This window comes from Nothobranchius furzeri, unplaced genomic scaffold (genome assembly GCF_043380555.1).
Source record: "Nothobranchius furzeri strain GRZ-AD unplaced genomic scaffold, NfurGRZ-RIMD1 Scf099, whole genome shotgun sequence".
NCBI lineage: Eukaryota > Metazoa > Chordata > Actinopteri > Cyprinodontiformes > Nothobranchiidae > Nothobranchius > Nothobranchius furzeri.
Window position 1 is genome coordinate 1 of NW_027223115.1, and position 27891 is coordinate 27891.

The 27891-nt window shown below is 44.3% G+C and overlaps 2 protein-coding genes across 2 annotated transcripts; one reads left to right on the plus strand and one right to left on the minus strand.

Annotated features, from left to right (window-relative positions):
* The first annotated feature begins 1571 nt into the window (after window positions 1-1571).
* On the plus strand, window positions 1572-11942 carry LOC139065195 (synaptotagmin-5-like). Its single transcript, XM_070547892.1, has 5 exons — window positions 1572-1934; window positions 2493-3448; window positions 11017-11188; window positions 11361-11527; window positions 11599-11942. Exons 1-5 carry the CDS (start codon window positions 1913-1915, stop codon window positions 11746-11748), a joined length of 1467 nt encoding a protein of 488 aa, XP_070403993.1. The 5' UTR covers window positions 1572-1912; the 3' UTR covers window positions 11749-11942.
* Window positions 11943-21014: 9072 nt separating this feature from the next.
* Window positions 21015-26148, minus strand: LOC139065194 (uncharacterized). The gene is made up of 2 exons (XM_070547891.1): window positions 24287-26148; window positions 21015-23839 (listed from the first exon to the last, which is right to left on the minus strand). The coding sequence occupies exons 1-2, from the start codon at window positions 24557-24559 to the stop codon at window positions 21380-21382; spliced, it is 2733 nt and encodes a 910-aa protein (XP_070403992.1). The 5' UTR covers window positions 24560-26148; the 3' UTR covers window positions 21015-21379.
* Between the last annotated feature and the right edge of the window lie 1743 nt (window positions 26149-27891).

The following is a 27891-nucleotide window of genomic DNA, read 5'->3' on the forward strand; positions in this document are numbered from 1 at the left end:
TTGTTTCTACAGCTGCACGCATCATGGGTTGCCTTGACGCCTAGTTAGAGAAGTGAGTTACATCTGTCATGTCTGGGTAGGAGGTGAGGAGGAGGAGGATGGGCAGTTGGTTTAGTCAACATGCGTGTGTGTGTGTGTGTGTGTGTGTGTCCTGTTGGACTAAAGCGGTATATATTCCTTAGTTCTTGGCTCATTTCACTAATCTTCATAGACATGAATGTGTTTGATGCCTTCGGAAATAAATAATTCAAAAGACTACTGTTCTTCTATTGTGTCTCATCGGTTTGATAAAAAACTTCCGTAACAATTTGGCACCCCAGATTAAACTATCCGAGTGAATTACCGAGGATCGGTTTACCGGTGGAACGGCCACCGAGAATTAAAAAGGAAATTCTGCTGTCGGTACAGGATCGGCTCGGGGTCGTTCGACTGCCGATGACGTCAAAGTAGTTGCTTGGCTGAACATGAAGCTTACGGGAGTTACATTATCACGTAATGATTTTGATTGGTCAGAACAAATTTGCGGTCGTAGTCTTAGCGGTCGTAGTCCTGTAGTCCAAAAATCAACACTTATTGGAGAAAATATGTTTGAATTTCTAAAGGAAATGTAAAATATAAGCAAATGATAAATGGTGACCCTCAAAAGCTCTTGATGTTGATGAAACGGGGCAAAATAAAATATAAGAACTTTGTTGAAAGACACCAAGCAACATTTAGAGTCAAAGAATGTATTTAGATAACAACTAAGGAAATATACAGACGAACTCCACATGAATACAAACAGATGTGGCTTCACATATAAGAACTGTTCTATTGTTTGTCAGTCCGATGTCGGTTTTATGCAGTTTTTATGCAGTTTCTTTACAAAACAAAGATAATATGGTGTTTTATTAACAAATTACAATTATAAAGAAAACATTTAGGTGTTAACAAACAAGAATTAATTAACAAAACTGCTGATGTCTTCCCAAAACGTGTGTGAAAGCCGAGTAGATTTGCAGTAATGTGACGTCATCAGCGGGTGCCGGACCCCGAGCCGATGTGCATTCATAGCAAAATATTTTTATTTCTAAAGATATAATTTTTATTCTCAGTTCAGGGGGAGGGGGGGGGGGGGGGCTGATTGTAGGTTTTGTGTGTGTGAGCACGGCGGTCTTAAAGTCTGTAAATGTGTCCTAAATTTTACCAGCTGTGCCCATCTCTAAAGTGTGCTTAAAATTTTGCACATTTTTCCATCAAGTTCTCTCTCTCTCTCTCTGTCACACACACACACACACACACACACACACACACACACACACACACACACACACACACACACACACACACACACACACACACACACACACACACACACACACACACACACACACGTATCATTTCCTTTATTTTAAATGAAACAGCCTCAAGACATCTCTGTAAAACATGTAACGGCCACTAGAGGGCAGACACTGACCAGTAATGTCTGGATCTTGTTTTCAGGAGTCAAACTTTGACCAGTGGTGTGCCCCCCCCCCCCCCCCCCAAAAAAAAAACCTCTGTTTAGGCCTTTGATGACAATAAATAAATAAATAAATAATGTGATTTTCAGCAGTAAAAGTGCTATACTAAAAAAGTTCTTCTAAAAGAGATTGAATGTAGCTGTTTAAATGTTAATTGACTAAACGTAGCCATTAAAATGCATTATGTGACGAAGCATGGCTGCTGTTAGGAACAAACAGAAATCTGTTTGTGTTTTTGGAAGAGGGCGGGGCTTAAGATGCTTTTGACGCAGTAGTCAGAGGAATAAAGACGAGCTCCTCCAGAGGGTGAAGCTGCTGCTATAAGGTTTCAGACCAGGAGCACAGATAGATGATGATGATGATGATCATGGACCACTTCACTCTGACTCAGTCTGCACCAATCTGAGAGGATGCTGCAGGAAACTTTGGGAGGTAGGATGGATTTCACTCACATTATCGTTTATTCTGCATCTTTATTTTTTTCTTTTTCTATATTTGCATTTTGCCACTGGAAGAATAAGAATGAAAACAACGAGAACCGTTGGGTTTGATGTCACCCTTATGGATATAAAACATAATTACAGGTTTCATTGAGAAGATAGCCATACCTTAACCTATTTAGCTTTTTCAAGAGAACAATTCTTATATTACCATCTTTTTGACGTTTATAAAATAAAACAAAGTTGTTCTAACCCTCATCCTCTCTCCGATTAGTTTGTTTTAATAATCTGAGGTTTCATATTAAATCAGCTGACGAAGGCAGATGGGAAGTAAATCAACTGTCCCATTATTGGACCATTTCCTCTTTAATCGAATGAGCGTCTCAGAGTTCAGACACAAGATGCTTGTTTACCGAGAGGCCGTCTGTTAGCTTCACTCAGAGTCAGACTCAGAGGCTCATTTCCTTCCTCAGACTGATTAGTTGTTGGATAAATGTTTGCAGCATTAATTCTGAGTTGTGTTTATTATTTCTGTGCTTTTGTCGTCTAGTCCACCTGCAGATTCTGCTGGCTGTGGGTCTGGCGGTGCTCTGCTACGGTCTGGTTCTTGGCTGCATCGTCTGCTGTCGCAGAAAGAAAAGGATTCCCTCGGCAGACAAGGAGGCTGTTTTCTTGGCTTCTCCTCCTCCTCCTGAGGAGGTGACCGTGACTCTGAACCTTCCTGCCTGCACCCAGCCCGTCCAACAGCAGTATGAGGAGCTGGATGGAGAAGTGTTGGAGTTTCCTTACTCTAAAAGCTCTTTCCCCTCTCATGATGACCTCACCACTTTGCCGTTTGAGCCAGAGCCTAACGGGTCAGCTGAGCCGGTGCAGTCTTCCCTCCCAATGCGGCGCTTCAGCTCTCCTGCTTTTCCCAGTAAAGCTGGAGGTCCCAGTAGATTCTCTTTGTCCTCCCTCACTAAGCTGAATCTTGTGTCTAGAACCCGCCAGGTCATGGGTCGGCGCCGCACGGTGAGTGGGGATGCTTTAGCATACGATGAGAGCAGACACCTGACCAGGCCTGGGGAGCCGCTTCTGTCCCGGTACGGTTCTCACTCCCTCTCCTCCAGACCAGCGCCTCTCCTGCACTTCTCTCTACTCCTCAGCTCTGCTTCCTGCACCCTGGTGGTCAACATCCTGAGTCTCTCTGGGGACAACCGTAGACGCGGTGGGGTGTTTGTCCGGGCCAGCCTCCCTCCTCTTTACCCCACCCCGCAGCAGATCCCCCCACGGCGGCGCAGCCTGGGCCCAGATCTCCACAGCCAGAACTTGGTGCTGCAGGTGGGTTCTGTGGAGGAGCTGCAGACCTGCACGCTGAGACTGGCTGTCTACAGCAGAGACTTCTCTGGACTAAGAGAGGCTGCTCTGGGTGTGATGGAGCTGGCCTGTGAGCAGGTGGACTGGCAGCCTGACACCACCACTACCTACAGCAGGCAACTCAGCATGAGTAAAGCCAAGCTAAAGAAGGTACAGATCTGACCTAACTTTTATTTGTTTGGTGCACAAAATGTAGCCAGTTTAGAAAGAATAAACCTGACTACAAAGAAAAAAAGGCTCTGGTCTTCTAAATCTGAGACAACATGTCAATGTGGGGAATAGGTACGCACCAGATCAGAGGACCAAGCTGAACAGAAATGTTAAAGCTACTAAAAGTGGCTCATTAGGGTCACTGTGGACATCACCAGTGGCTTGTTGTCACCATGGCACCCATCAGGGAATAATAAACGAATGATACAATGTCCCCCACTTTTTCCAAAGTTAAGTTTTGACTCTTGGCACTTTTTACCATCCAAAAACAATAGTATGCTGTATTAAAGGGGCATTATGGAAGTTTGACAGCCAAAACATGTATAGAAATAATAAATGTCTTCTTCATACATTCTCCTGCAATGCCCTGGTCCTGTAGAATGAGCCCTGGCATTTTTACTGTGATTGCCGGTTTTTCTGTAAAATCACAGAAAAAGAGAGATGCTCGGGTCGAGCAGGCTGCTTCATGCGCGTTCACGCTCAGGCATCGCCCGTAGCATTTGCTATCTGTAGCTTTAGCAGCAGAGAGAGAGGTAGAGTCAACTCAGCGACTTTGTCGCTGTTCCTAACGCCTGGTGACAAACCTAGCTACATTTCTGAGGACCCTTATATGTGGCCCTGAAGTGCAAACCACAAAAACAAATCACTTAACGCACAACAAGTCTTCTTCAGCCAACACGTCGGACATGTTCAGAAGAATAGAACCGGAGATAAAACAAGTTCTGGTTCGGAGCAAGAGTTTATAAAGAAGTTAGCGAGATCCAGCTTTTATTTTGGTAACCAACTTCCGCTTATTGGCAAGCAAATTTGCATATTAGCTAAATGTTTAAGTACCAGCTAAATATTTATTTTCCACGATGTTATTTAGCTCCACACTATATTTTATATTTTTGGGTCAGACTTAAATATTTATTTCCCAAATACTGATTTTGCAAACTAAATGTTTAACTCCAAAATAAATATTTAGCTGGGATCTAAATATTTATTTCAGAAAATAAATATTTAATTTACAAATTAAATATTTAGTTCCAAAATAAATATTTAGTTAGTAAATTCAATATTTAGTTAGTGAATTAAATATTTATTTTACAAACTAAATATTTAGATCAGACCTAAATATTTAGTTTGCAAAATAAATATTTAACTGCAAATTAAATATTTAGCTTGCTAACTAAATATTTATTTGGAAACTTTAACATTTATAAATGTATGAATAACATGATGAAAATATGACTTCGAAAAAGTGAACTCCCAATTTTTTCTCTTATGATAGGCAAAATAACCAAAAATATTGCTGTTAGATTATGACTGTTTGACTTTACAAATGGCACCCCATACCCCCTCCCCCGCGCTGGCTGTTGCTGCCACTGTAAGACACGGGGAAACCCTGGATGTTAAAAAAATGTACACAACAGATCCTGGATCGGTCAAAATTGCAAAAACCGCAGCTTTGACGGTCACGTGATCGTTCTGTTTGAAATCACAATTTCGGTCCAAACACGGTAGATCGTTCAGCCCTGGGCAAGCTCCTCCTCCACCATCTTGAGCGGTTATGCTTGATTCCCTGTTTGAATGTTCGTTCAGTTCGTGTGTAGTTTATTTTTCTGTATGGTCGTATTCTAGGACCACAACTGTTATATCTGTCTTTTATTGCCACATATGTGTGTGTGACTAGTCAGTGACTTGATGCAATTTGCTGGGTTCCTTATACAGGAAACATTATTTCTGATTGGCTTAATGAACTGACCTGAATTGGAATGTTTGCTATGTGAAGTGCCTTGAGATGACTCTTGTCGTGATTTGGCGCTATATAAATAAACTTGAATTGAATTGAAGTTTTAAAATCCTGACATGTGAGCCAGACTTGCAGTTTTCAAAAGTTTTCTCTTGGAGGGAATCAGGGCTCTAATCAGCTTGGACACTTTCCCAGAGCGGTTAGTCACGCTGACTTTGTTGTTTGTGACTGCAGAGGAAACAACTGATTGGCTGAACGCCCACACCGTGCCCTCTGTGATGCTGCTGCCACGCTGCCAGGAAGCATCAAAATAGCCTTTTTGGGGGGTTTGGGTTCAGAAGACTTTATTCAGACACATCTACTGATAACAGACTTCTGCAGCTTCTGAAAATACAAATGAATTTGTTTAGTCCTGGAGTGAATTGTTTTTTTTATTCAGGTATTCTGAACTGGTTTATGTTACACCATGAAATCAACCGTTTGATGTTTACACTAAGAAAAAAGCAATGTTCATTTAGTCATTTCTTGTAATTTTTCTTAGATATTAGGAGGTGTGAGTGAAAATAATAGCCCTTAGACACAAGTCTCAGCTCCCCTCCGCCTGGACTGGGTTGGGAGTTTTCTCATCAACCATATCATATCACATTCATTTGTATAGCACATGTGAAAAATGGCATGAGAGCCGACCAAAGTGCTGCACAAAACAACAATCATAAACTAACGTCCCAATACAGATGTACACAACACATTTAGGTAGCGTTACTTTTTCTCGAACACAACCAGACATCTTTTCAGCCCTCTTCTCGAGGAGGTCTGCCTGGAGCTGAACAGGGCCGACACGCCCACCGCTGACTGACTGGCTGGCTCAAAAGCACGTCTACCATTAGGTGAAGCCTCCGACTGGCAGATAGAAACAGCCTGTGGGGGCTTCCCACATGCGTAATTCATTGGATGCTGTGGAGTTAACAAGCCTCTGACTAAGGCCTAGTCCACACGTAGCCGGGTTTTTAAAAAAACGAATATCCGCCCCTCCAAAAACTTGCATCCACACCACCTCGTTTAAAAAAACAAACTCTGTCCACACGTATCCGGATAAATACGTTGTTAAGGACATGCCAGACCTGTAGGCGGCAGTACTTCCCCCGTTCTTAACCTCGTCCTTCGTCTGTGGTCTTCCGCAAGGAGCAGTAATTCCGCTTGCAAAAACAAACAAGCAAAAAGCGCTTGGACAATTGATAAAGCGAGCGCAGCTCTGAGGGCATCCATGCTGTTGGCTAGTGTAAACACAGGTCGCACACGTGGTGTCAGCATTTTTTTGTCGCGGAAAGTGACGTTGCTGACCTTAAAACTCCGGTTTTGTCTGTCCACACGCAGACACCCAAAACGGAGAAAACGCAGATCTTCACTTTGGCCGGAGTTTTTAAAAAGATCCGTTTTCGTGTGAAAAAACTTCGTTTTCGTGTGGATGACAGGCCAAAACGTAGAAAAATATCTACGTTTTGGCAGATCCCCGGCTACGTGTGGACAGGGCCTAAAGCCGTATTTCGATGCCCCTCACTGCTGTGAGGAGGTGCGTGCGCACACACACACGCACAGAGTGCTGCCAGAGTCAGAGTCTCCAAAAGCAAGACTGCTCATGCTGCTTTTAAGGGCAACGGCGGCACAGGATTTCAGTGCTTGCCCCGTAATCGGAAGGTTGCAGGTTCGAGCCCCGCTCACTCTGTCGCCGCCATTGTGTCCTTGGGCAAAACACTTAATCCCCCTTGCCTACTGGTGTTCAGAGGGACCAGTGGCGACAGTGCTAGGCAGACTCGCCTCTGACAGTGCGACCCAGGCCAGCTGTGGTTACATTGTAGCTCATCCTCACCAACGTGTAAATGGGCGAATGACTGATTGTGTTGTAAAGTGCCTTGGGGGTTCCAGGACTCTAGAAGGTGCTATAACAAATATAGGCCATTTAACACACCATGGTCTTCTCAGCGCTCTTTGCCCCGTCCTTGTGCGCGGAAATGTGCTCATGAGATCACAGACCGCCCATGTGCTCAATCATGTCCGCATTCCTAAGGAAGTGTGGAACGAACACGGCCGGGCTGGAGCGGAGCCATGCTAGTGTGTAAGTGGCATAACTCAGGCCAGATGTGGTTTGATGTGAGTTTTTAAATCTATTCATGCTTTAATCCTTCATGAACATATGGACCGCTTCAAACATCAGAACTTCCGGGTCATTTTGCTCAACCTTCGTGGCATGTGCGTGTCTCTGTTTCACTGGGACACTTTCCGGGCCATTTCAGGGGCCAGTCGAGTACCTGAACTAGAGTATGTATTCACAAATGGTCCAGTAGAGTCGCCAAGGGGTAACCGCGATTACCGTAAATCCTCTAATACAGGCCGGGGCCTGTATTTGACTCAAGCTCATCAAGCTCCAGGCCTTTATTGGAAGGAGGGCCAGTATTAGAGGCAGGCCTCTATTTCTAATTGAGCAAAATGAACTAATGGTTCGCTGGAGTTTTTGACAATTAAAATTGCGCCCACATTTTCAAAGTTAAACACATTTCTTTTAACAACGGTAGTTTCTGCTTCAGCCCTCTCCCCCCTCCCCCTGCGCAGCGGCCGCAAACTCACTGATGCGTCTGCAGCCTCTCGGAGTTCCTGCTGCTCTAAACATTAAAATAATTATTTCATTTTCTGTTCCTCACTAATGATTACCTTCAATGGTGTCTGTTTGTTGCAACCAGCAGGTACAAAAACTAACTTGTTTTTATTTGACTATTTTTCTGTCCTGCCTGTTTATTATCTTCCTGCATCTCCTCTCAGTCCTAAAGAGAAACTGCTACCTGGGTTCATATATATTCACCTTATGAGTTACCTTTGAACTGCAGTTCTAAAAGATCTACCGACCGCAAAAACAGCGGAGTGCTCGCTGCTTGGCGGCCGCATCAGTGATCGGTGCGTCACCGGATGACAAGGTGATGCGCCCCGCTCCACAGCGAAACACATCAGGCGCAAATAAAAGACAGAAAACATTAAAGGAAATGAACCGACATGAACGATCGCGTGTCAGTACCGACGCTCTGGCACAGCGCCTTGCCCCCCCGAGCGCAGGAGCTTGTCACCTGCTGATAGCAGGCTGCTGTCTTTTCCGAGGGCTGCATCTTGCCGGTCATTATCACGTGACAGCGACTAGTCGATGACTATTGCTCCCCAGTGTTCTACAGTGCACGTTCTCTTTGAACTTGATATCAAATTTTCGCCTCCTCTTCGTCTCCGCACGTTTAAAGTTACCCTTGCGGTCTATCACTGGCAAATCAAAAGTGAGACGATGACACAACCGCCCCCCGTACTTGCTTGTTACCACATTCCACCCGGCCACAATAAGAGACCGGCCATTATTCACCTCCGCCGACTCCGACACCGGCCAAAATACGAGACCCGGCCGTTAATTGAATACAGGCCTGTATTAGAGGATTTACGGTAACTTATGCTGATTGGACAAAGCTCTGTAGAAAATGACATCAGCAGATGTCGCCAGACTACTGGCTTTCGCATAGTTGGAAGGGTTGCTTGTGAATCAGAATGGTAGAAAAAGGAAAGAACGTAGTGTTGATGTTGCTTTAAATACACCATTACTACACTTCCAACACAAAAAAAATAAATAATACAACAGAAATTCTCCACAGTGCCACTATTTTGTCCACTTTGAGGTTTCCTACAGAGCACCATAAGAAACGGCACTTCCTCTGGTCAATGAATGCCTCCTTTAACTCATTCACAGTCATTGACGACTAAAGTCATCATTTTAAATCCAACCGTTCACTGCCAATGACCTGTTTTTACTTTGTGGGCATCGGAACGAGCCACCGTGAGAACAAACATCTCAGCTATGAAGCCGATATTCACCCGCATTCATCACACATCACGTGATCGGGAAGCAGAACATCCATGTGTTAGGGAGTTCGTTTTGGGCCGCTGCTGTAAAAAAAGTGAGGCGCGAACCGGAAAAGCTTCTGCCGATCACAATTCAACAACGGATTATGAAAGAATGGATAAAGTTCGAAACGAGCGGATTCTTCCTGATGTAAGAGGTGATTTTCCGCTTTGTTTTGGAGTCGACATCATCCTAGCGCGCAACGTTCTGTGAGAAACGCTGGCCACGAAGGGCTTTACCGATCAGGAAACGGCTGGCAGCGAATGAGTTAATGTCATAGCTGCTCTCCACGTCCCCCAAAAAGATTAAATTGCAGCGTACTTTGAGAGAATAAAACTTTTCATTTTATAAATGTCCATGGGTGCCTGTTGGCAGTGAGTGATCTGTGACATCAATCACTGTCAAAGCAGTCGCAATACGCTGCCATCTCAGCAAAGTCCTGAAAGGGACGATTTTGTATGAAGACATAATGGCTGAGAGGACAAAGCTCTGTCACCCTGTCACCGTCCTTTCTCCCAGAAGTTTCCTGGAGTTCCTGTAGCCAACTACAAAGTTGAAAAAGTATGGAAAAAAAGGTTTATTTTTTATATCTCCAGTGATCCAAAAGGATTCAAATGAAGGCAACTGGACATCTTTGGTTTTTGAAGATGTTTCGCTTCTCATCCACCACATGTGTGGAAGCCCTTTTGGATTACCATGACCTGGAAGACTGAGAACCTTCACCAGAACATCTCCAGTGATATTCAAAGCTTGAAACCAGTGGTATTTAAAGGGTTAAAGTTGTTAGAGCGAATCTACGGAACAAGCTAGGTTTTGAGCATCATCCCTGAGACGCCTCTGCAGGTATCGGAGATCTGTGATGCCAGAGGACACAAGATAGTCCTAAACAGCAGTCGCCGTTTTTCTAGGTCCAAATACCTTTTGTTGTTTGTGACTTCAAATGGTGTTTTTCATTTTGGGACTGTGGTAGTTTGTCCTAAAGTTGAAGTGGAAGCAGCCGGTTGTTTTGTCTTTCTCTGATATTAGTGAGCAGAGAACCTCTTGCACCAGTGGGTTTGTATTGCTAATTACGCAAATGCGTAATGAATGGAGGACCCAGGGAAGTTAGGCTTAGGCGAGACCGACATCCAGATGGTCCAATAGTTGCTTTCCATCCGAGTATTGGCGGAGGTTTTTACTCAAGTATGAAAGAACATCCTCATTTTTTTAATCTCCACAATATATTCATAGCTATATTAGGTTAGAACGTTGTTAAAAGGCAAGAAAAAAGTTTGAAGCTAATTTGTTTTCCAAAGTTACCATTGTAGCTTTAAGTCCTGCTTTTGTCTCTTTATTATAAAACTCCTAGTTTTTTAACTATCCTTCACAGGACACATCCAGATGAAATGAGCGTCTTCTAGTTGAGACACCGCTGTCTTTTCACACAACATCACTCAAAGGAGTGACGTCCTCCGAGATGAAGCGTTAGTGACAGAGGCAGTGAACTGAAACTTGATACAGTCTGGTTTTAGCATGCTGGTCGCCTGCCGCTGATCATTCAGCCGACAGCAGAAAGTGACTCACTGGGTCGCTCACAGCTTTGGTTAATGAAGGTTGACACAAACTCAGATGGAAATAACCACCTGATCCACACATCAGCAGATGCTGATATCTAAAGTGACTCGAGACAAGAGTGTTTACGATCTTTAGATACATTCAAAAGTTCCATGTAAAGATAATCAATTAATCTAATTAATTAATAAACCTGATTTGATCACATTAATGTTCATTTTTTTACATTAATATTCCGTAATATTCCAAGTTATAGTCTTACAAATATCTGGTCTTTTCTCTCTTCTTTACCCTCAGAGTGTGAGTTCTTTGGAGTCACCGAGTCGCAGGAAGAGCTCCGTTTGGGTGCCTCAGACTTTGGGGCAGCTCCTGGTCCTATTGCAGTACCAGGCGCAGGCCCGGCGACTCAAAGTTATGGTCCGAAAGGCTGAGAATCTGGTCAAAGTCACACAAATTCCTGGAAATGCGGGTGAGTCTCACACTTTTTGTCCTTTTATGACTGAGAAGGAAGGTTTCAGGCTGAGGTTATTTGGTTTTAGTGACAAAAATACATAATTTCTGACCCACACACACCATAAACCTGCCTCTTTTAGAACAATGAGAGTTTAATAAACATGAGGATCTGCACATTCCTCCAACAGATCATTATATCGTCATCAACTTGCGTCAGGATGGTAAGATAGTTGATTCAAAAGAGACAAAAGGGGTCGGTGGTCCCAACCCAGTCTGGAACGCTCCGTTCCTGTTCGACCTGCCTCCTGGTGACATCACACAGCTGTCACTGACTCTGGAGTTCCTCGTCATGCAGGTTTGAAGCTTTAAGGTGTCACCACTGTACAGTTTTAAGACAGAGATTGCTCACTTCTGTCTACTTTACAGGGTCGCCTCTACACCAAGAGTAGCATTCTGGGTCGCGTCCTGATCGGTACCGATGCCTCAGAGGCAGGACGGGAACACTGGAGGGACACATGCTGTCCAGGTCAAACAGAAATCACTCGCTGGCACATCGTCCAGCCAGATATACGGTAGAACCAATCCAGACCATTATGGTGTCACGACACCGGACTGTAGAGGGCGCTAACAACAACTAATACCAGTTTTCTCCACATCAGCTGTTGCTCCTCCATCTTTTGTGTCATTTCTAATTTATTCTGTATGTGATGTGAAATGTGATTACATTGTGGCTTTGTGTTTTAATCCTCTAATTAAAAATGTTAATGTTGGCTGGTCTCACTGGGCTGTGGCTGGCAGTGACTAGTATTGCACAAAACTGAGAAAAATACACACGGTTTTCTATTTAAATCAAAGAAAATTACCAAGGGGATCTGCCTAAACTACAAATTGCAAAATGTGTGAGTAATTTATTTAGATATTCTTAATGTATTTCTATCCATAATTTATTCTTCAAATTTTCTGCATTGGCGCTTCAGGCTGCGAGTGCGGTCATTTAACCAGGGACTAGGGTTCACTGCAGGAACTGATCTGGTTCTGACAAGACAGATGTTGTCCAGAATGGAGAGGCAGTGCTCGTTAAACTGAGCAGTTAAGGAATCTGGGTCAATATCAGAAGAACAGGGTGGATCAAAAGCAGCAGAAAAATTGCTAGCTGTGCTCTCATTAAGAAAACGAGAACTAACCATACGGTGAGCAGGACGTGGGGACGCAGAAACTGACTAGTTAAAGAAAATGGTGATCAGAAATATAAATGTCCTCAGGACAAACACTGTCAGCATTTAGACTCAGGGTAAAAACAAGGTCCAGAGTGTGATCCCTGGTGTGTGTGGCCAGAAACATGCTGGTTCTAGCTGAAGGAGTCCATAAGGCTGGAGAAATTCATGGCAAAGCGATCAGAGGGATCATCAATGTGGATGTTAAAGTCACCAGTCTGGACAGCTTCACAGTGGAAGATAGAAAGTCACTAAACTCCTGAAGGAAAGAACTGTTTGGACCAGGTGGACAATGAACCACAGCACAGTAGAACGGGTCCTTACCCCCGACTTTAATCAGCTGCAGTTCAAAGGAAGCAAAGTGACCAGAGGTTGTAGAGCTACATGGAAAATGGTCTCTGAAAACAACAGCTAGGCCTCCACCACGACCAGAACCCCGGGGCTAGCTAAGAAAAAAATAACCACTTGGGCAAAGTTCAATCAGACCAGAATAATCGGATGTTTGCTGCCAAACTCCAGTCAGAAACAGAAAATCCAGGTTTTTAAAGAGAATTAGATCATGCAGGAAGGACTTATTGTTAACAGAGCAGGTATTTAATAGCCATGTTGAGTGAGGTGGAGGAATCAGATACTACAGTAACAGCTGGAGTTAGTGGACGTAAATTAGCAGGGTTAGATCCACGGTGTTTATAAAAACCACTCATGGAGGAAACAGGAGGAGAAAGCGCTGAAGAATGAGGATAAACCGACCTTAAAAACTTGGATGAAGAAACCACGCCGCAACGCAGCCTGGCGGGAATGCGGAAGTGGCGCTCAGGTCGCCAAACAAAGGACAAGAAGCTAGAAGATCACGTGTTTACTAGATAAACCACATTTTAAGAGAAGTCTTATTTCTCACCTGGATTCCTGCTCACTTACCTCTTATCCTCCGACGTTTTCCTGGGACCGGATAAACATCGCTGGAGGCATTCAGGTAGGAATCTGAGTTTGGCTCCGGGCCAGTGTACTGCTCATGTAAGCAAACAGGGAGGTGAATCCTCAGTGCATCTTGGGCGATCGTGAACAAACGGAAGGACAACAGAGTCTGGCGATCATAGGAGATGGCAGCTGGGACACTACCGAAGAGGATCGCAGACAGGAGCAAGGTGGAAAAGAGGACGTTAGTGGAGAAAGGGGGAGAGAGGAGGATCCTGACTCAGTATAAGCAGCCATCCACCATGACTCACTGGGGATCATGCGCGATTCATTTTCATGCTGGATGTTGTAGCACGGAGCTGCCGATCAGTGTGGGAACGGGAGAAGAGAATAGCTGTGTGTGTGTTTGTGCGTGCCTGTTCTCCACATTGGAGCTCTTGCCCTGGTGAGCTGCTCAGGGGAGAAAGCAGTGTGTGTGTGGCACATGATTATGAGGACACACACAGCAAATTAATAAAATAATGTGGTTCTGAGTTTCGAAAAGCAACAGCTCATGCCTGCCTTTGTTTACCTTATAATGGAGGACACTGCAGACTTTCCCGCGTGTATTAAACGCCACCCACAGGCTCAAGGATTTCCACATTCCTGAGAAGTCACTTGGATGTACAGTGGGGCAAATAAGTATTTAGTCAGCCACCGATTGTGCAAGTTCTCCCACTTAAAATGATGACAGAGATCAGTAATTTACATCATAGGTACACTTCAACAGTGAGAGACAGAATGTGAAAAAAATCCATGACTTCACATGGCGGGATTTTTATAGAATTAATTTGTAAATCAGGGTGGAAAATAAGTATTTGGTCACTTCAAACAAAGAAAATCTCTGGCTCTCACAGACCTGTTGTCGCGTGCACGTCCCATTTACCGGTTCCGTTAGAACTTATGAGACAGTGCATCTATCAGGGTTCTGTGGGGGTGTCGGCGAGTTTTATCGTACTAGACCCTGGTTATGGACCTCCTAATTAGAATCGTATCTTTTATTTTAAAGGTGAAATGACTTGCACGAATAGTATCCCCAGAGTAGTCCACTTCTTTTAAACTCGTTATCTTTTGGTTAAGATACTAGAGTGAAGTCTGTAGGAAGGCCAATCCTCTCAGCAATTGTTTGGATTATCTGGATTAATTGCGCCTCTATCAGCTTATGTGGGAGGTTGGTAACTATAAAATGATTTTTGTTAGTTGATCAGGCTAACATAAATTTATCAATTTATTTAATTAATCCAACCCTCCAGCTGATAGAGACTTTTTCAACCTGCAATCAGAGCCAAAAATAACCTCTAATATTTTGGTTTTATCGCCCTTAAGACAACTCGTTACTCGCAGGTGGGGGAGGAGTCAAACTCCTCTTATCTTGAGGTTTCTTTATATTAATTTATTATAAACTGTAAAGTAAGTCCTGATAATTCAGAGACCTATAATCGACATGCTTACCTCCTGTGCAACAATGGTCAGGGCCCCCACTCGTGAAGCTTTAGAGAAAACCTGAAATAATCAGGATTATGTTTCTTTTCCAAAAAAGTTTATTACAAAATAGAAAAATACAAAAATGAGTAAATATAAAAACAACCGCTATCCCCCAAGGAGGAATTAGTTCAAAATGATTAAATAAGAGAGTTAGTTTACACCAGCTTGTATCTTCTGAGAATCTCCCCAGACTACTCCCCAGCTTCGATCTGGGCTGCTGTTTTTATATCATTCCTGAGACTGCTCTAAACAATGTAAGAGTCACAAGTCATTCTCTCCTGACAGTTTAGGTCAAGAGGTCATTTACCAAATACACTTTTTTTAGCTCTACACAAAACATTTTGGTGTCATTATCACTTCATGCAGTATTCACATGAGGGCACAAAAGTTACATGTTGCACCCCTTATGGGAGCACAGGTCATAAATCTTCATGTTGGTAGCAAATTGTAGGTCTTCCTTCAGCATTCCTGAGGACTTCTGGATCCAAATGGACTGTCTTTTACTCTTCTCCATTCCTTCTTTTCCCGCCAGAGGTGGATCCAGGGGTGGGGCCATGGGTGGATCCAGAGAAACCAGCCTGCCTCTTGACCCTTGGCCTAGTTCTGCCCCCGACAGCAAGTCCTGAACCCTTGTCCTCTTGACCCTTCTGTGACCCTTGTCTCTGACCACTGTTTCTAAGTCTTGACCGGCTGGGACTTGCAACATCCCCCACGGGGACGAACTTGGGCAAAGGACCATAAAAACAAAGAGCAGCAATGCAAGCCTTCGTAAATCTAGCATCCATCTCACTCAGGAACGGCTGAACACTCAGAGACCTAAGTGTGGCCTCAACATCAACCCTCATTCTCATCATAATGCCATCATCAGCTATGGGTAAACACAAGGTCCCTTTGCGGGTTGTTACATAACCTTTAAACTGCTTTCTCCCATCCGCGGGATCTTCACCCAAGAAGAATAAAGATAAATCCATCACCGGAGCTTCTCCACGTGGATGCGATCCCAGCATTTGCGGTGGGAAGCTGGCGCTGAAAACCAAAACATGATTTCTCGTATCTAACAAAGGTGCGGTCCCAAAAGAGTCACAGACTTCTGGGCCGAACCATCCAGTCTTTACAGACAAAATATTCATAAACTGGAAGCAATCTATAATCTTGCCTTGACAACGTGATTGACAAAATTTTCTCTACGATGAGAACGGAGAAGGGGGCTCCCACCTGTCCCGAGGGGACATTCGCATCGGGATATGCACTCGATTCTTGGGAGGTCTGGCGAATCGTGTGCCTCTCTCAGCTGTCCATCGAGGACGTGGAAGATTTGTGGATATTCGGCCTAATGATCACTGGATTTCTTCTGATTGGAGTGGGAGGATATCTGGTTTTCTGGAAATTTGGGAAGACGGGAGCAATTGGAGTGCGACCCGTACCCACGGAATGTGCCGCTCGTGCGGTGGCCTCACAGACTGGGACGTTACTCGAGGTGAACCGTAAGCTGGACAATGTCCTTGCGGCGTTGCCTGTGTTAGTGCGCAAGATGGATTTGATCTCGGAGAGGGTCGCCGGACGATGCGGGGATGTGGAATGTAAAATTGGCTTCACTGGTGGACATGAATGACCACTTAGAGACTACAAGACGGAGGGGAAGATTATCTCTGTCTACTCTAAACAAAGCTATGTTTATCCTGATCTGACGCCATAGCAGCCTCTCAAGGCTGCCTCAACACACCCCCACAAAAGGAGGAATGCCGACAGATGCTGTGTCCCGACCTTCACCCTCTTCCTTCAGGCTGACATGTCTGCAGGGAACTCAAATGTGCTCTCTGTTCCTTATCTCTCCCTCCCACCTGTTGTTCTGCAGCTGGTCGATGCGCCGTAGTGGCAGCTCCCATTGGAGGCTTCAGGATCCCGCCCACCCCCACCTCCCCTTTGGACTCTGATGTTGTACACGTGCCGTCTGTGCTTCCATGTCGGGCGTTTTTTTGCATTGGAGTGCTACACCCTGCTGGTGTAACCCTGTTAATGCCGTTTTTTACCCTCCCTGAACTTTCCTCATGTAACACCCTTTTCATCTAGCTATTAAGGTAGCGCGACTCATGTTGCGAATGACCGCAGTCACCAATTCTTGTTATGTGTCTTACCCACGTATGTATGATCTTTGAATTGTGTGTGCTGAAACTGAATTTCATTTCTCTGTATGTCCTGTACATGTGGAGAATATGACAATAAATGACTCTTGACTCTTGACTCTTGACAAACAAAGTAACACCCCTTCTGGGATTTAATCCTCCATCGCAACTCCTTACCGGGGGCAATTCGAACAGGGGGAGGAATGCCTGCTGGCTCCCTACTAAGACAGATCATAGGGACTTCACTCATCACATCAGGACACGGGACACATGTCGAAGTTGTGGTCATTACTGATACAACTTCTTCTGCCACGTCAGATGAGGGCGCCGTTGTCAGCTCCTCGTCGTGGGTCCCATCAAGCAGGTCATTCATGCCAGGAGAGGTCAACATTAGTACGTCGTCCTCCTGACCAGCCTCCCGCTTGAGTCCCGTTTCCATTTGGTTTGGACGTACTGAATAAACCTGCAAGACACGCAGTGTTCATTCATCGTAGAATGCTCACATTGGAGTCCGATCGTCTTAGTCTGAGGCAATCCGTCCCTCCTGCGATTCACGGTGCACAAATAATATGTACCATTCAGAGAGAAAACAGTTGGTGGATTTGCAGAGGGGATTAATCCCTCTATGATATTCTGCAGGATCGAATCCATCTGAAAGGAACATAAATATGTCCCACATGAGATATATAACTCATTCTATGAAGCAATTAGTAATTGCATTACTGCATAAACACTTCTTAATTATAGGAGAAAATAAATCAGCAGAAGCTGCAGGAAGAATCACACCACAATTCTTCTGCAGGCATAGTTTTACAACAAAAAATCCTCATAACAAGTTTACACCAGTTATGAAATGTCTACAACATCCTAAAGATAAACTGGATAAAATCATTATAAAATCCTGACATACCTCAAGATTCAGAGCGTCAAGCAGTTCAGATTCAGGGTGAGTTTGATTAGCCATTTGTGTCCACTTCAAGTTACACTGACAGGTAAGGAGCAAGTGACATGCTGGTACATGCAGAGAGGCTTATACTTAAACAGGAGCAACAAGAGGGAGGGCTAATGCTCCCCCTGTCCTGACACCTCTCTTCCCATCTTATCTAGATGCACCAGGTCAGGTCTTCTATCTCCTAACAGCCTTCTTCCTGTCAACTGCCACTTGTTGTGTTTACAGGCCAAAATCATACCGATTAATAAAACAATCACCCCAGACATTAATCCGAGTGCACAGAGAGGCCAAAAGAGAGCATCCCAGACTGGCCTAATTATGTGCTCTCTCACTCCTTTTACTAAAGTTTCCATTGAATCAGAAGTTCCTTGAATTACATTATTAGAAACTTGCACCACACTGTCACTCACAATTTCCCCCACACCGCGAACTATTAAACTCACATGACGTAATGTGCCATTTATGCCATACGCAAAATAATCAAACCAGTCGGCTTTTTGCTGATCCAACGATCTTCGAAATGGTGAGCAAAAACCGCTTCTCAGGTCCCAATTTGGGAAATTTCTGAAGTTAGGAAACTCTTTGGGTGTGTCAGGGTAAATTGTGAATCTTTCAGGTTGAGGATTTTTCCCTAATCTAGGTTCATTAAAACACACATGATGGTCTATGCCTAATCCATTAAGGTAATTAAAATTAACCAGACTAAACGCTCCCCACTTAGTTGTTCCTGGGGCTGTGAATCCAGGGGGCACTAAGTCTCCAACCTTATCATTCATAATTATTATACGATCTAAAAGACCATTTCCGGTTTTCGTATCATTTACTTCCCAAGTATTTGATTTATCAATAGAAAACCAATTTGTTTTAACTCGAAGCTGACCATGTTCCATCACAAGAGTTTTAGTTCCCACTAATTTTCTTTCAAAGGTTTCTGCTTCAATCCGTGTGTCCTGGGGGTAATAATCATATTTTTGCTTATTATATCCCTCTCCATACCAGTATGTCATAGGATATGTCTCGTACATTCCTTTTCTATAATATCTATAATCTTCTGGAATATTTCTTTGCATATAACCACGTAAGACTTTATAGCATAATTCTCCAGTTCCTAAAGTAGCTATGTTTAGATAAGGAGGCCTAGGTTTAAAAAACTCTCGATCTCCTAATGTGTCTGGACGCAGACCTCCAACTGTTAATCCATATAGTTGTGAATACCAAAAAATACACATCCTTCTAGTTAACCCCTTAGTATTATTACAGACTTCCACCTGACATCCTTCAAGCATTAAGGTGTAATTTCTAGCCCATGTGGGACTGTGATAAAAATCTTTCTTATGGGTTGGTCTAATCATTTCATTTACTGCTTCGAATATGGAGTCTGCCTCAATTATACTATCAGGAGTAGCTGTACACTTTTGATAATATGCTCCTGCGATCCTTACTCTAAGTGGCTCGCCTCCCTGCCATAAAGCGCTGTTATTCGCTTTCTTGGTTAAAAAGAGTCTAGTTTCCTCATTCCATGCATGAAACCCTGTATCTAAATTAGTGGGATCAGATTGATTCTTTTTCATCCATTGCACTACATTCGGGTGTTTAAAATTGGGAACTTCGTAAACCCATTCTGTATAAAGAGTGTGTTTTATCTTATGCAGCTCCCAGCCTTGTGGCTGAAGGCCTACCTCATTATGGAGGCTAAAAAATGTCCAATTAAAATATCTACTATTAATGGGGAGTATATAATTCTGATATCCTGTGTAGTTTGCATATTCACTATGACCTTTACGTAAGAGTCGAGCTAATTCTGAAGTAGATCTCTTACCCCGCCCTCCGGGCTCCAGAAAGAGAGGAACGGTCTCTTCACCTTCCTCTGCCTCAGCCAGGGGATCAGACACTGCAGGGGGCACTTTTGATAACCATTTAATCACATTATCTTTTACTTTCTGCCACATGTGACTCTCTTCTATCATGGACAAGGAATCATATTTTAGTGTTGTGTTAGGAGGGGGTGTCGGACAAACGTCTCTTCTTTCCCTCCCCTTCGATAATCTTTGATATCAATGTGTAATATTTCCTGTTTGCCAGGAACTTAGACTACTGTCTTTGGTTTGAAAACACCCAAATTCGATTCTACGAGGCCACCATCTTTCTATTTTTATTACTTTAAAAGTGGTGAAGTTGTGTCCCCATTCTAAATCACTTCTAAGACAATATTTGTAAACCCACAACTCTACTTCACCTGAAGTTTGATTTAAGATTTTCTTTTTTCTTAATATTATCTGACAAGATCGATCAAGCTCTGTGGATCCTGTCTGATCCATTAAGACTGCCATATACTCTGCCCATGGGCCGGTCTCATCACACTCCGTGTCATTTCTCTCTGTTACGACCTCACCCTGGTCTAGGTTCAGGGAGGCCTAACACAGGAACGTGAGAAAAGAAAAGAAACAATCTGACACCATGTCACAATCAAAAGAAAGTCCTTTTATTAACCAAAGGTGTCCCTAAGGGAGAAAAAACCTGTTTAATGAAAATATGAGTTTAATTTATGCTGCAGGAACAAATGCTGAGGGCTTAAAGTAACTACAGGAGCAAATAACAATGGGAACGGAAACTCACTGGTTCTGAAAATAAACCAGGAACAACGGAGCTTGCCCGGAGGCCTTACCAAAAGGTCCACTGGTGAACCAACTCACCCACGCAACAGTCAACTCTGTTAAGAGCAAAGAAAACCGGAGCTCAACCGGTTTTCTTATGCGGGTGGAAATTAAACCAGCCAGGGGCAACCGTCCACAAGTTTTCCAACACAAGCAATCTTTCACTCCAATCCTCTCTCCAGTCCTCTCTCTGTCAGCCTCAATCCTCTCTCTCTCTCTCTCTCTCTCTCTCTGAGCAGCGCTGATCTTTATCTGCTCCAGCTGGGTGATTCCTGATGGGAGTCAGCTGCATAGAGTGAAGCCAGGGAGCTGGGCGCTCTCCATGGTCCTGAAAATGGTGCAGGAATAAGGGTGTGGAGTAGAAGCCGAGTGCTGGAGAACTCAGGGTCCGTAACACCCCCATACCTAAAGGAAAGAAAAATGGTGGAAGTGAAAACAGAATAAAAACACCATTTTTCTCATAATGTGTCTCCCTTTTTTTTTTTCTCTACCAGAAACACCAAACGCCCACACAGAGACCGAGTCCCCGCCATCTGCCTAACCAAAAACTAACTAAAAATAAGCCTAGCTTTTCATGTGGATTTGGGCGGGCAGATTAAGCACGGTGCAAAAGACACAAAAAAAACATAACCAGCAAAGAGAGGTTCTCTTTCTGGAGTGCTCCCGAGAAGGTGAAATGAATCACCAACACTAACCCATGGGCCACAACACTAACAAAATAACAAATAGATTATCCCCTAAAGAGGAAATAATCTCTCCACACTAGCCAGGGGATCTCAGCCGTCTGAACACGGATCTTGGGTGCTGAAGGATCGTGATAAACAATCAGCGATGACGTTCTCGGTTCCTTTCCGGTGGCGGCTTCAAGTGTTTGCAGCCATCACAGGACGCTTGAGCACCAACATCCAATACAAACGGGACCTTTGTAGACAGTAAAAATGTTAGTGTAGCTACTACAGCAGCAACTTTCTTATAAAAACAATGAGTTGTGAGGTTCGTGGTGAAGCTGGTCGGTTCCAGATGAGTAAAAGGATTTTCCAAAGCCAACAGGTCATCCCAGGAGGAAGTGTGAGTAACTATGTTATCCAGATAAATGCTGCACAAAGGAAGTTCTGGCGCCACTAGATGGGTTTGGGTAACCTCATCCAGAACTGGAGTGATGGCAGCGGCTGCGCACACCGCGGCCTCACCGGGTGGTTGTGCAGTAGTCTGAGGAGACAGATATCTTTCTAACATGTTAACATTACAAACACAATTTTTCCTGCGACGGTCAGGGATGTTTTTAGCTACTGGTTTACACCAAGTTCTCAGCAACACATCATTCTTAATAACACAACCAGTAGTTCCATTCATTGTCTTTCCCACATGCTCAAAGCAGTCGGTCAGAGATTTATCAGACCGTTGTTCCGCCTCCAAAGAAGCCGGACTTAGCAGAAACATGTTGGACGACACTTCATTTGTGACCAGATGAGTGGAAGAAGTTGTTTCAGCGGGATTAAGAACATCACTCTGCGAATCGTCAAACAAACTGGAGAGATCCAAAATCTCATGCGCTCTCTTAGCTTGAGATCGGGTACACACACAAGTGGGGAGCACTCCTGCGGGAGTCTCCTCACACTCTCCGGGTGCGATGTTCTCTTTCACCACTGGGGGAGGAATGACCGCACCTCCAGCCAAGTCGTTCCCTAAAAGAAGAGCTACACCTTCCACAGGCAAGGAAGGGCAGACTGCTACTTCACACGACCCAGTAAAAAGTCCACTCCTTAAGTAAATCCTGTGAAGCGGGCGAGAAACAGGCACAGCATTTACTCCAGCCAACAACACGGAAGAGCCGGTAGAGCTCAAGTCATCAAATGGCAACACTTTCTGTGAAATTAACGTCTGAGAAGCCCCAGTGTCTCTTAAAATCTTAACAGGGGTCAGCTTTTCACAGCTTTCTGTGAGAGACACTTGTCCTCCTGACATGAAAGGACCAAAACCACGGTTATTTTCTCCCGACTTGGAGACAAAACCCACGGGCTGCGCAGCAGACCCTCTTTTTTTATTCCTCCGCTTGAGGATTACACAATCTCTCGCGACATGCCCCACCAGGTGGCAATAATAACAGCGAGGTTGCTGAGGACGAGGAGGAGAAGGAGAGTTTCTAAAAGGTGTTACTGACACCGGGCGAGCAGATTCACCCTGATGAACACCACCAACACGGTGCGTCAACACAAACTCATCCGCCAGTAGGGCGGCTGAGGAGAGAGAAGAGACTTGTCTTTCATTTAAATATAATGCCAACCTCTCTGGCAAACACTTCTTAAATTCCTCCAGGAGAATTAACTCTTTAAGATCCTGTAGGGTTTCAACCTTTGAGGCAAGGATCCATTTCTCAAACATCAGAGCTTTTTCTCTAGAGAACTCAACATAAGTTTGCGTGGAGAGTTTTACATGCTGTGACCGGAACTTCTGACGGTAGGCTTCAGGAACCAACTCATAAGCAACAAGAACAGCAGCTTTTACTTTATTATAATCCATGCTGTCAGATAAAGAAAAAGAAGCAATTACCTCTTGAGCCTTTCCGGTTAACTTACACTGCAGCATAGTGGACCACACCTCTTGGGGCCAGTCTAAAGCAGCAGCCAGACGCTCGAATGTAGCGAAGTAGCTGTCAACCTCGCTCTCCCGGAAAGTCGGCACCAGAACAAGGCACTTGCTGATGTCACACTTGTTTCTCTGTTTGTCCATGGACCTCTCGTGCTCATAGTCTGTAGTAGAAGAAGCACCTCCTCTTGCTTGGTATTCCAACTCCATACGTTTCAGTTTTAACTTTGTTTCAGCCTCGATCTCACAGCGGCGGATCTCCAGTTCGATTTGCTGCAATCGGGACTTTTCCTCAGCCTCATATTTCATGCGGGCCAGCCTGAGACGAAGACGTGCATTCTCCATACCAGCAGCAGAGGAAGTGGGGGATAAACTCTCTCCTGTGAGCGGCGTCTGCCGCGAAAGAGCGTCCTGTTCATCTGGGACAGAAGGGCGCTCGGGTGCAGCACCCACAGGAACGGAAGTAACAGCTTTCACAGTCTGTCCATCCTCCATGTCCTGTTTCAGGGGCAAATCAGAAGAGTCACTGAAAGGAGGTTGTAACAAACCTTCCTTTTCCAACGCGGCCATCACAGAATCCTTTAAGTCCTTTTTCAGCAGGTTCTGGGTGCCTTGGAGACCGAGGTGTACAGCCAACTCTGCCAGTTCGGTCCTTTTGAAGCTTTCGACCTGGTCCCGAGAAGGGGCAGCCAGAAACTCCTTTAAATTAAACATGCTCACGTTAGCACAAAAATCAGCAACAAAAACACGGGTACTCAAATCACACCACCAATCACGTTAACGTAACACATAAATTAATAACAAAATAAGATCCCGGACGAGCCCCCAATATGTTACGACCTCACCCTGGTCTAGGTTCAGGGAGGCCTAACACAGGAACGTGAGAAAAGAAAAGAAACAATCTGACACCATGTCACAATCAAAAGAAAGTCCTTTTATTAACCAAAGGTGTCCCTAAGGGAGAAAAAACCTGTTTAATGAAAATATGAGTTTAATTTATGCTGCAGGAACAAATGCTGAGGGCTTAAAGTAACTACAGGAGCAAATAAAATTGGGAACGGAAACTCACTGGTTCTGAAAATAAACCAGGAACAACGGAGCTTGCCCGGAGGCCTTACCAAAAGGTCCACTGGTGAACCAACTCACCCACGCAACAGTCAACTCTGTTAAGAGCAAAGAAAACCGGAGCTCAACCGGTTTTCTTATGCGGGTGGAAATTAAACCAGCCAGGGGCAACCGTCCACAAGTTTTCCAACACAAGCAATCTTTCACTCCAATCCTCTCTCCAGTCCTCTCTCTGTCAGCCTCAATCCTCTCTCTCTCTCTCTCTCTCTCTCTCTCTCTCTCTCTCTCTCTCTCTGAGCAGCGCTGATCTTTATCTGCTCCAGCTGGGTGATTCCTGATGGGAGTCAGCTGCATAGAGTGAAGCCAGGGAGCTGGGCGCTCTCCATGGTCCTGAAAATGGTGCAGGAATAAGGGTGCGGAGTAGAAGCCGAGTGCTGGAGAACTCAGGGTCCGTAACACTCTCCTCCTGCTCTGCTGCAGAAAATGTCACGGAGGGTGTAGCCATGATCCGGTCTAATCCATTTTCTCCACAGGGCAAGCGCAGGCAACCAGTTTTGTTCCCTGTTACACTACAAATCTTGAATCCAATCTGTGTTGCTATCATGCAGGTGGTTATATTCTCATTAAAATCTTCTTTGGGCCATAACAGCTTAATTTTGGATACATTCCAATTCCCTACTAATTGTTGCGGTCCTCCGTGAGTTATGTTATATGTCACCGAGGACACATGATACGTTCGGAGATATACATGTACCCCATATGCAATCGCTATACTTAATCCTATGAGGCTAAATTCGAAAAGGATAAAAAAGGCCCATTTAATCCATTTTATTATCCAATTCTTTCCTTTTGGAATATTTACATTTTTCTTTTTAACTTTGGGGTCAACTCCAGCCGGAGTTGCATACCTGACCACTTTTCGTTTTCTGCTGCTTTCCCTCTTATGCTTCTGAGGAGAGAACATCTGCAAAAACAGAAGCATAAAAATCAGCAGGAAATGAAAGCACCCTGCTCTAATTAGTTAGAGTCAGATTGGAGACCAGCCTTCTACGAGACATTTTAGTGTGAGCAGTCCCATAAATCTTAGGCCAATATGCCTCCCCTCTCCGGGTGGTCACTATGTTAACAGCCGAACTGCAAATGCGACCCGACAGGTCTATTACCTCTATCAAAGTTAACTGATAAGGCATGAACTTACGCTCTGCCCCGGTCCAAGACTCTTCAGCTCAACAAGGCATGATGTAACACGCTTACACATCCCTGGAGGCTCTTGAACAGACAATCCTGTATGCCAGTCAAGAGTCCCTGACAGATAAGTTCCCCATCTGTCATCTTTATATTCTTGAGTTACCCCAATCTGTGTACCTGTTTCCCATGCATCAGCCAGCGTACCAAATTGCTGTCCTAATATCAAGCTCTTAATAGACTCAAATCTGGATCGAGCTTGAAGCTCTTCCAGTCTTTTTCTCTAGTCTTGAGCTTGACCACAAATGGATAAGCTTCTACCCATAAATCTCTAACTGGCTTCACCAGGCTAGGATTTCTGAGCAGCTCTCCTACAAAAAACATACTGGGCTGGCTTGTCGGCAAGCAGGTAGTCAAAACACCATTCTTCATGAAACAGCACCCATCTTTGATTTCACCTCTGTGGGTGCATTCACAGACCTGCCAGGAGATGATGCCTGGATTATTCCTCAAGCAGGTTCAGCAAAAACATATTTTAATGGGGGCTGACAGCTCCACTGCACCTGTATGCAAGTCCGTTCCTCTCTCCAGGTGAGTGGGCTTTTGCTCCCGGAGCCCCGACCATTTAATTAGGGTGCACAGAGATCCACATGCCACGCATGTTCCCGGCTTCCAGCCTCTCCATTGCGCCTAACGATACACATTTGCAGATTCTATGAAGCCCGGAAACATAGCCACTTTACAATCTTTAATAACCCCCCCCCCCCCCCCCGGTGTCACCAAAATTAGGCCCGGATCACCTAGGATCTTACAAGTCATTTCTTCGCTAGATTTTGGCCCAGCCATGACCTTCAATCAAGTAATTAATTAATTATTATTATTTTTTAAACTAATAAATTTTTTTTTTTTAGAGTTATTTTATAACTTGATGAGGGTGAACGCGCAAACCAGTGTCAGTTTTAAACCACGTTCCCAGTTACGTCCTGTATTATAAAGGGTCCACTTACGTTATGCTTAATGCAATCTCCTTTTCGAACCGGTCCTCTTTTGACCCAAATTCTTTCACCTTTCTGTAACACAGAGACGTGTTCTGGGTTAGTTTTTTTCTCAGCTCTTTTCAGCTTCGTCCTATTAAGGATCACATTTAGTTCTGAAACTCCCTCCGGTGTATCCCATCGGGAGCTCAGGTTAGTTAGGATGTGATTTTTTATCGTCCTAACTGCTCTTTCTGCTATTCCGTTAGTGTGGGACTCGTATGGGATAGAAAAAATGTGTCTTATCCCCCTTGATTCAAGCAGACAAGAAACTTTGTCATTCTTAAATTCAGGTCCTCCATCTGAACGGAGTGACTCACACGTGAGGGGCAGATGCAGAGATAAGGCCATGCTGACCGTATTTCCTGTGACACGTTTCAGCGGTATTATCTTGCTCTGATCACCTGTCCATTATCTTTGATTACCAAAAAGAACTTATATCCGTTCACTCCTCTAGAGGCACATTCACCAACATCTGTGCTAAAATGCACTCCTGGCACATCACACATGATGGGCAAATGGCCATAAATCACGGGTTGAGCCCCTCCTTTTAATTTACACGGCTCACATGTCGCTTTTACTCGTGCTGTTAGTTCTTTTAGCTTTGGTACAGAAATCTTTTCTTTTTTGAAAATCTCACGCAAACGCAGCGCTCCCACATGTCCATAATTTTTATGCGCAAATGTCACCAGCTCTTCATCAGCTGCAGCGCTCCTGTTCTGTAAAAACACTGTGGGTAGAAACAAAGCTCGAGCTTGTACTAAGTCATCCACTTCTGTGTTACCGATCTCATCCTCACTTTTTCCATTTGTATGGCTATTTACATGTGTCACCTGAATCTGTAATTTTTTCTTATAACACGATACTAAAGTCCACAAGTCAGCGTGTTCCAATCTTTCTCCATCAGTTTTCTGAAAATCTTTAGCTTCCCAAAATGACAGATGGCCATCTAGTCCATCTGTCACATATTTAGAGTCTGTGACCAATCTTACTGATCTGAGTTTCAGCTTACACGCGTCAGCAAGCGCCATGACAACAGCTGTTAGTTCAGCAGTCTGAGCAGACCCAATTGCCTGTCCAGCCTGTTGGTATTTCCTGTTCCCTAACCGTCTTACAAACCCCCACTTACAGAAGTCTGCATCTGCTGTTTTCTTAGATCCATCAGTGTAGTAAACTGCCTCTGGTTTTATGGCTTTAACGACCTCTTTCCTGTCAGGCTTAAGTTTTGTTTCTCCCTCCACGTGGATCTGCGGGTTTGCCAATAACATCTCCCACTTTGCCCATCTGGGTAAAACGGCCCTCGCCTGTGGGAGGAGATCTTTCCGAAGTTCTTTAATCATATAATCAGTAGATTGAATTATGATTTTTTGCGATCCGGCCAGAGCGAACATCATATCTTTATGTTTCATCAGGGTTGTCAGCACCTTTTCGCTGGGCGTGTAACGGCTCTCAGTTGGTGCGAGTTTA

Excerpts from the sequence above, each read along its gene's own strand:
- LOC139065194 (XM_070547891.1), bottom strand. The coding sequence starts at position 24,559 with ATGCAGCTGACTCCCATCAGGAATCACCCAGCTGGAGCAGATAAAGAT. Across the intron at positions 23,840-24,286 it reads CAGAGTTGACTGTTGCGTGG|GAGTTTCTGGCTGCCCCTTC; the intron begins GTGAGTTGGTTC and ends TTTAATTTAAAG.
- LOC139065195 (XM_070547892.1), top strand. The coding sequence starts at position 1,913 with ATGCTGCAGGAAACTTTGGGAG. Across the intron at positions 1,935-2,492 it reads GCTGCAGGAAACTTTGGGAG|TCCACCTGCAGATTCTGCTG; the intron begins GTAGGATGGATT and ends TTTGTCGTCTAG. Across the intron at positions 11,189-11,360 it reads ACAAATTCCTGGAAATGCGG|ATCATTATATCGTCATCAAC; the intron begins GTGAGTCTCACA and ends TTCCTCCAACAG.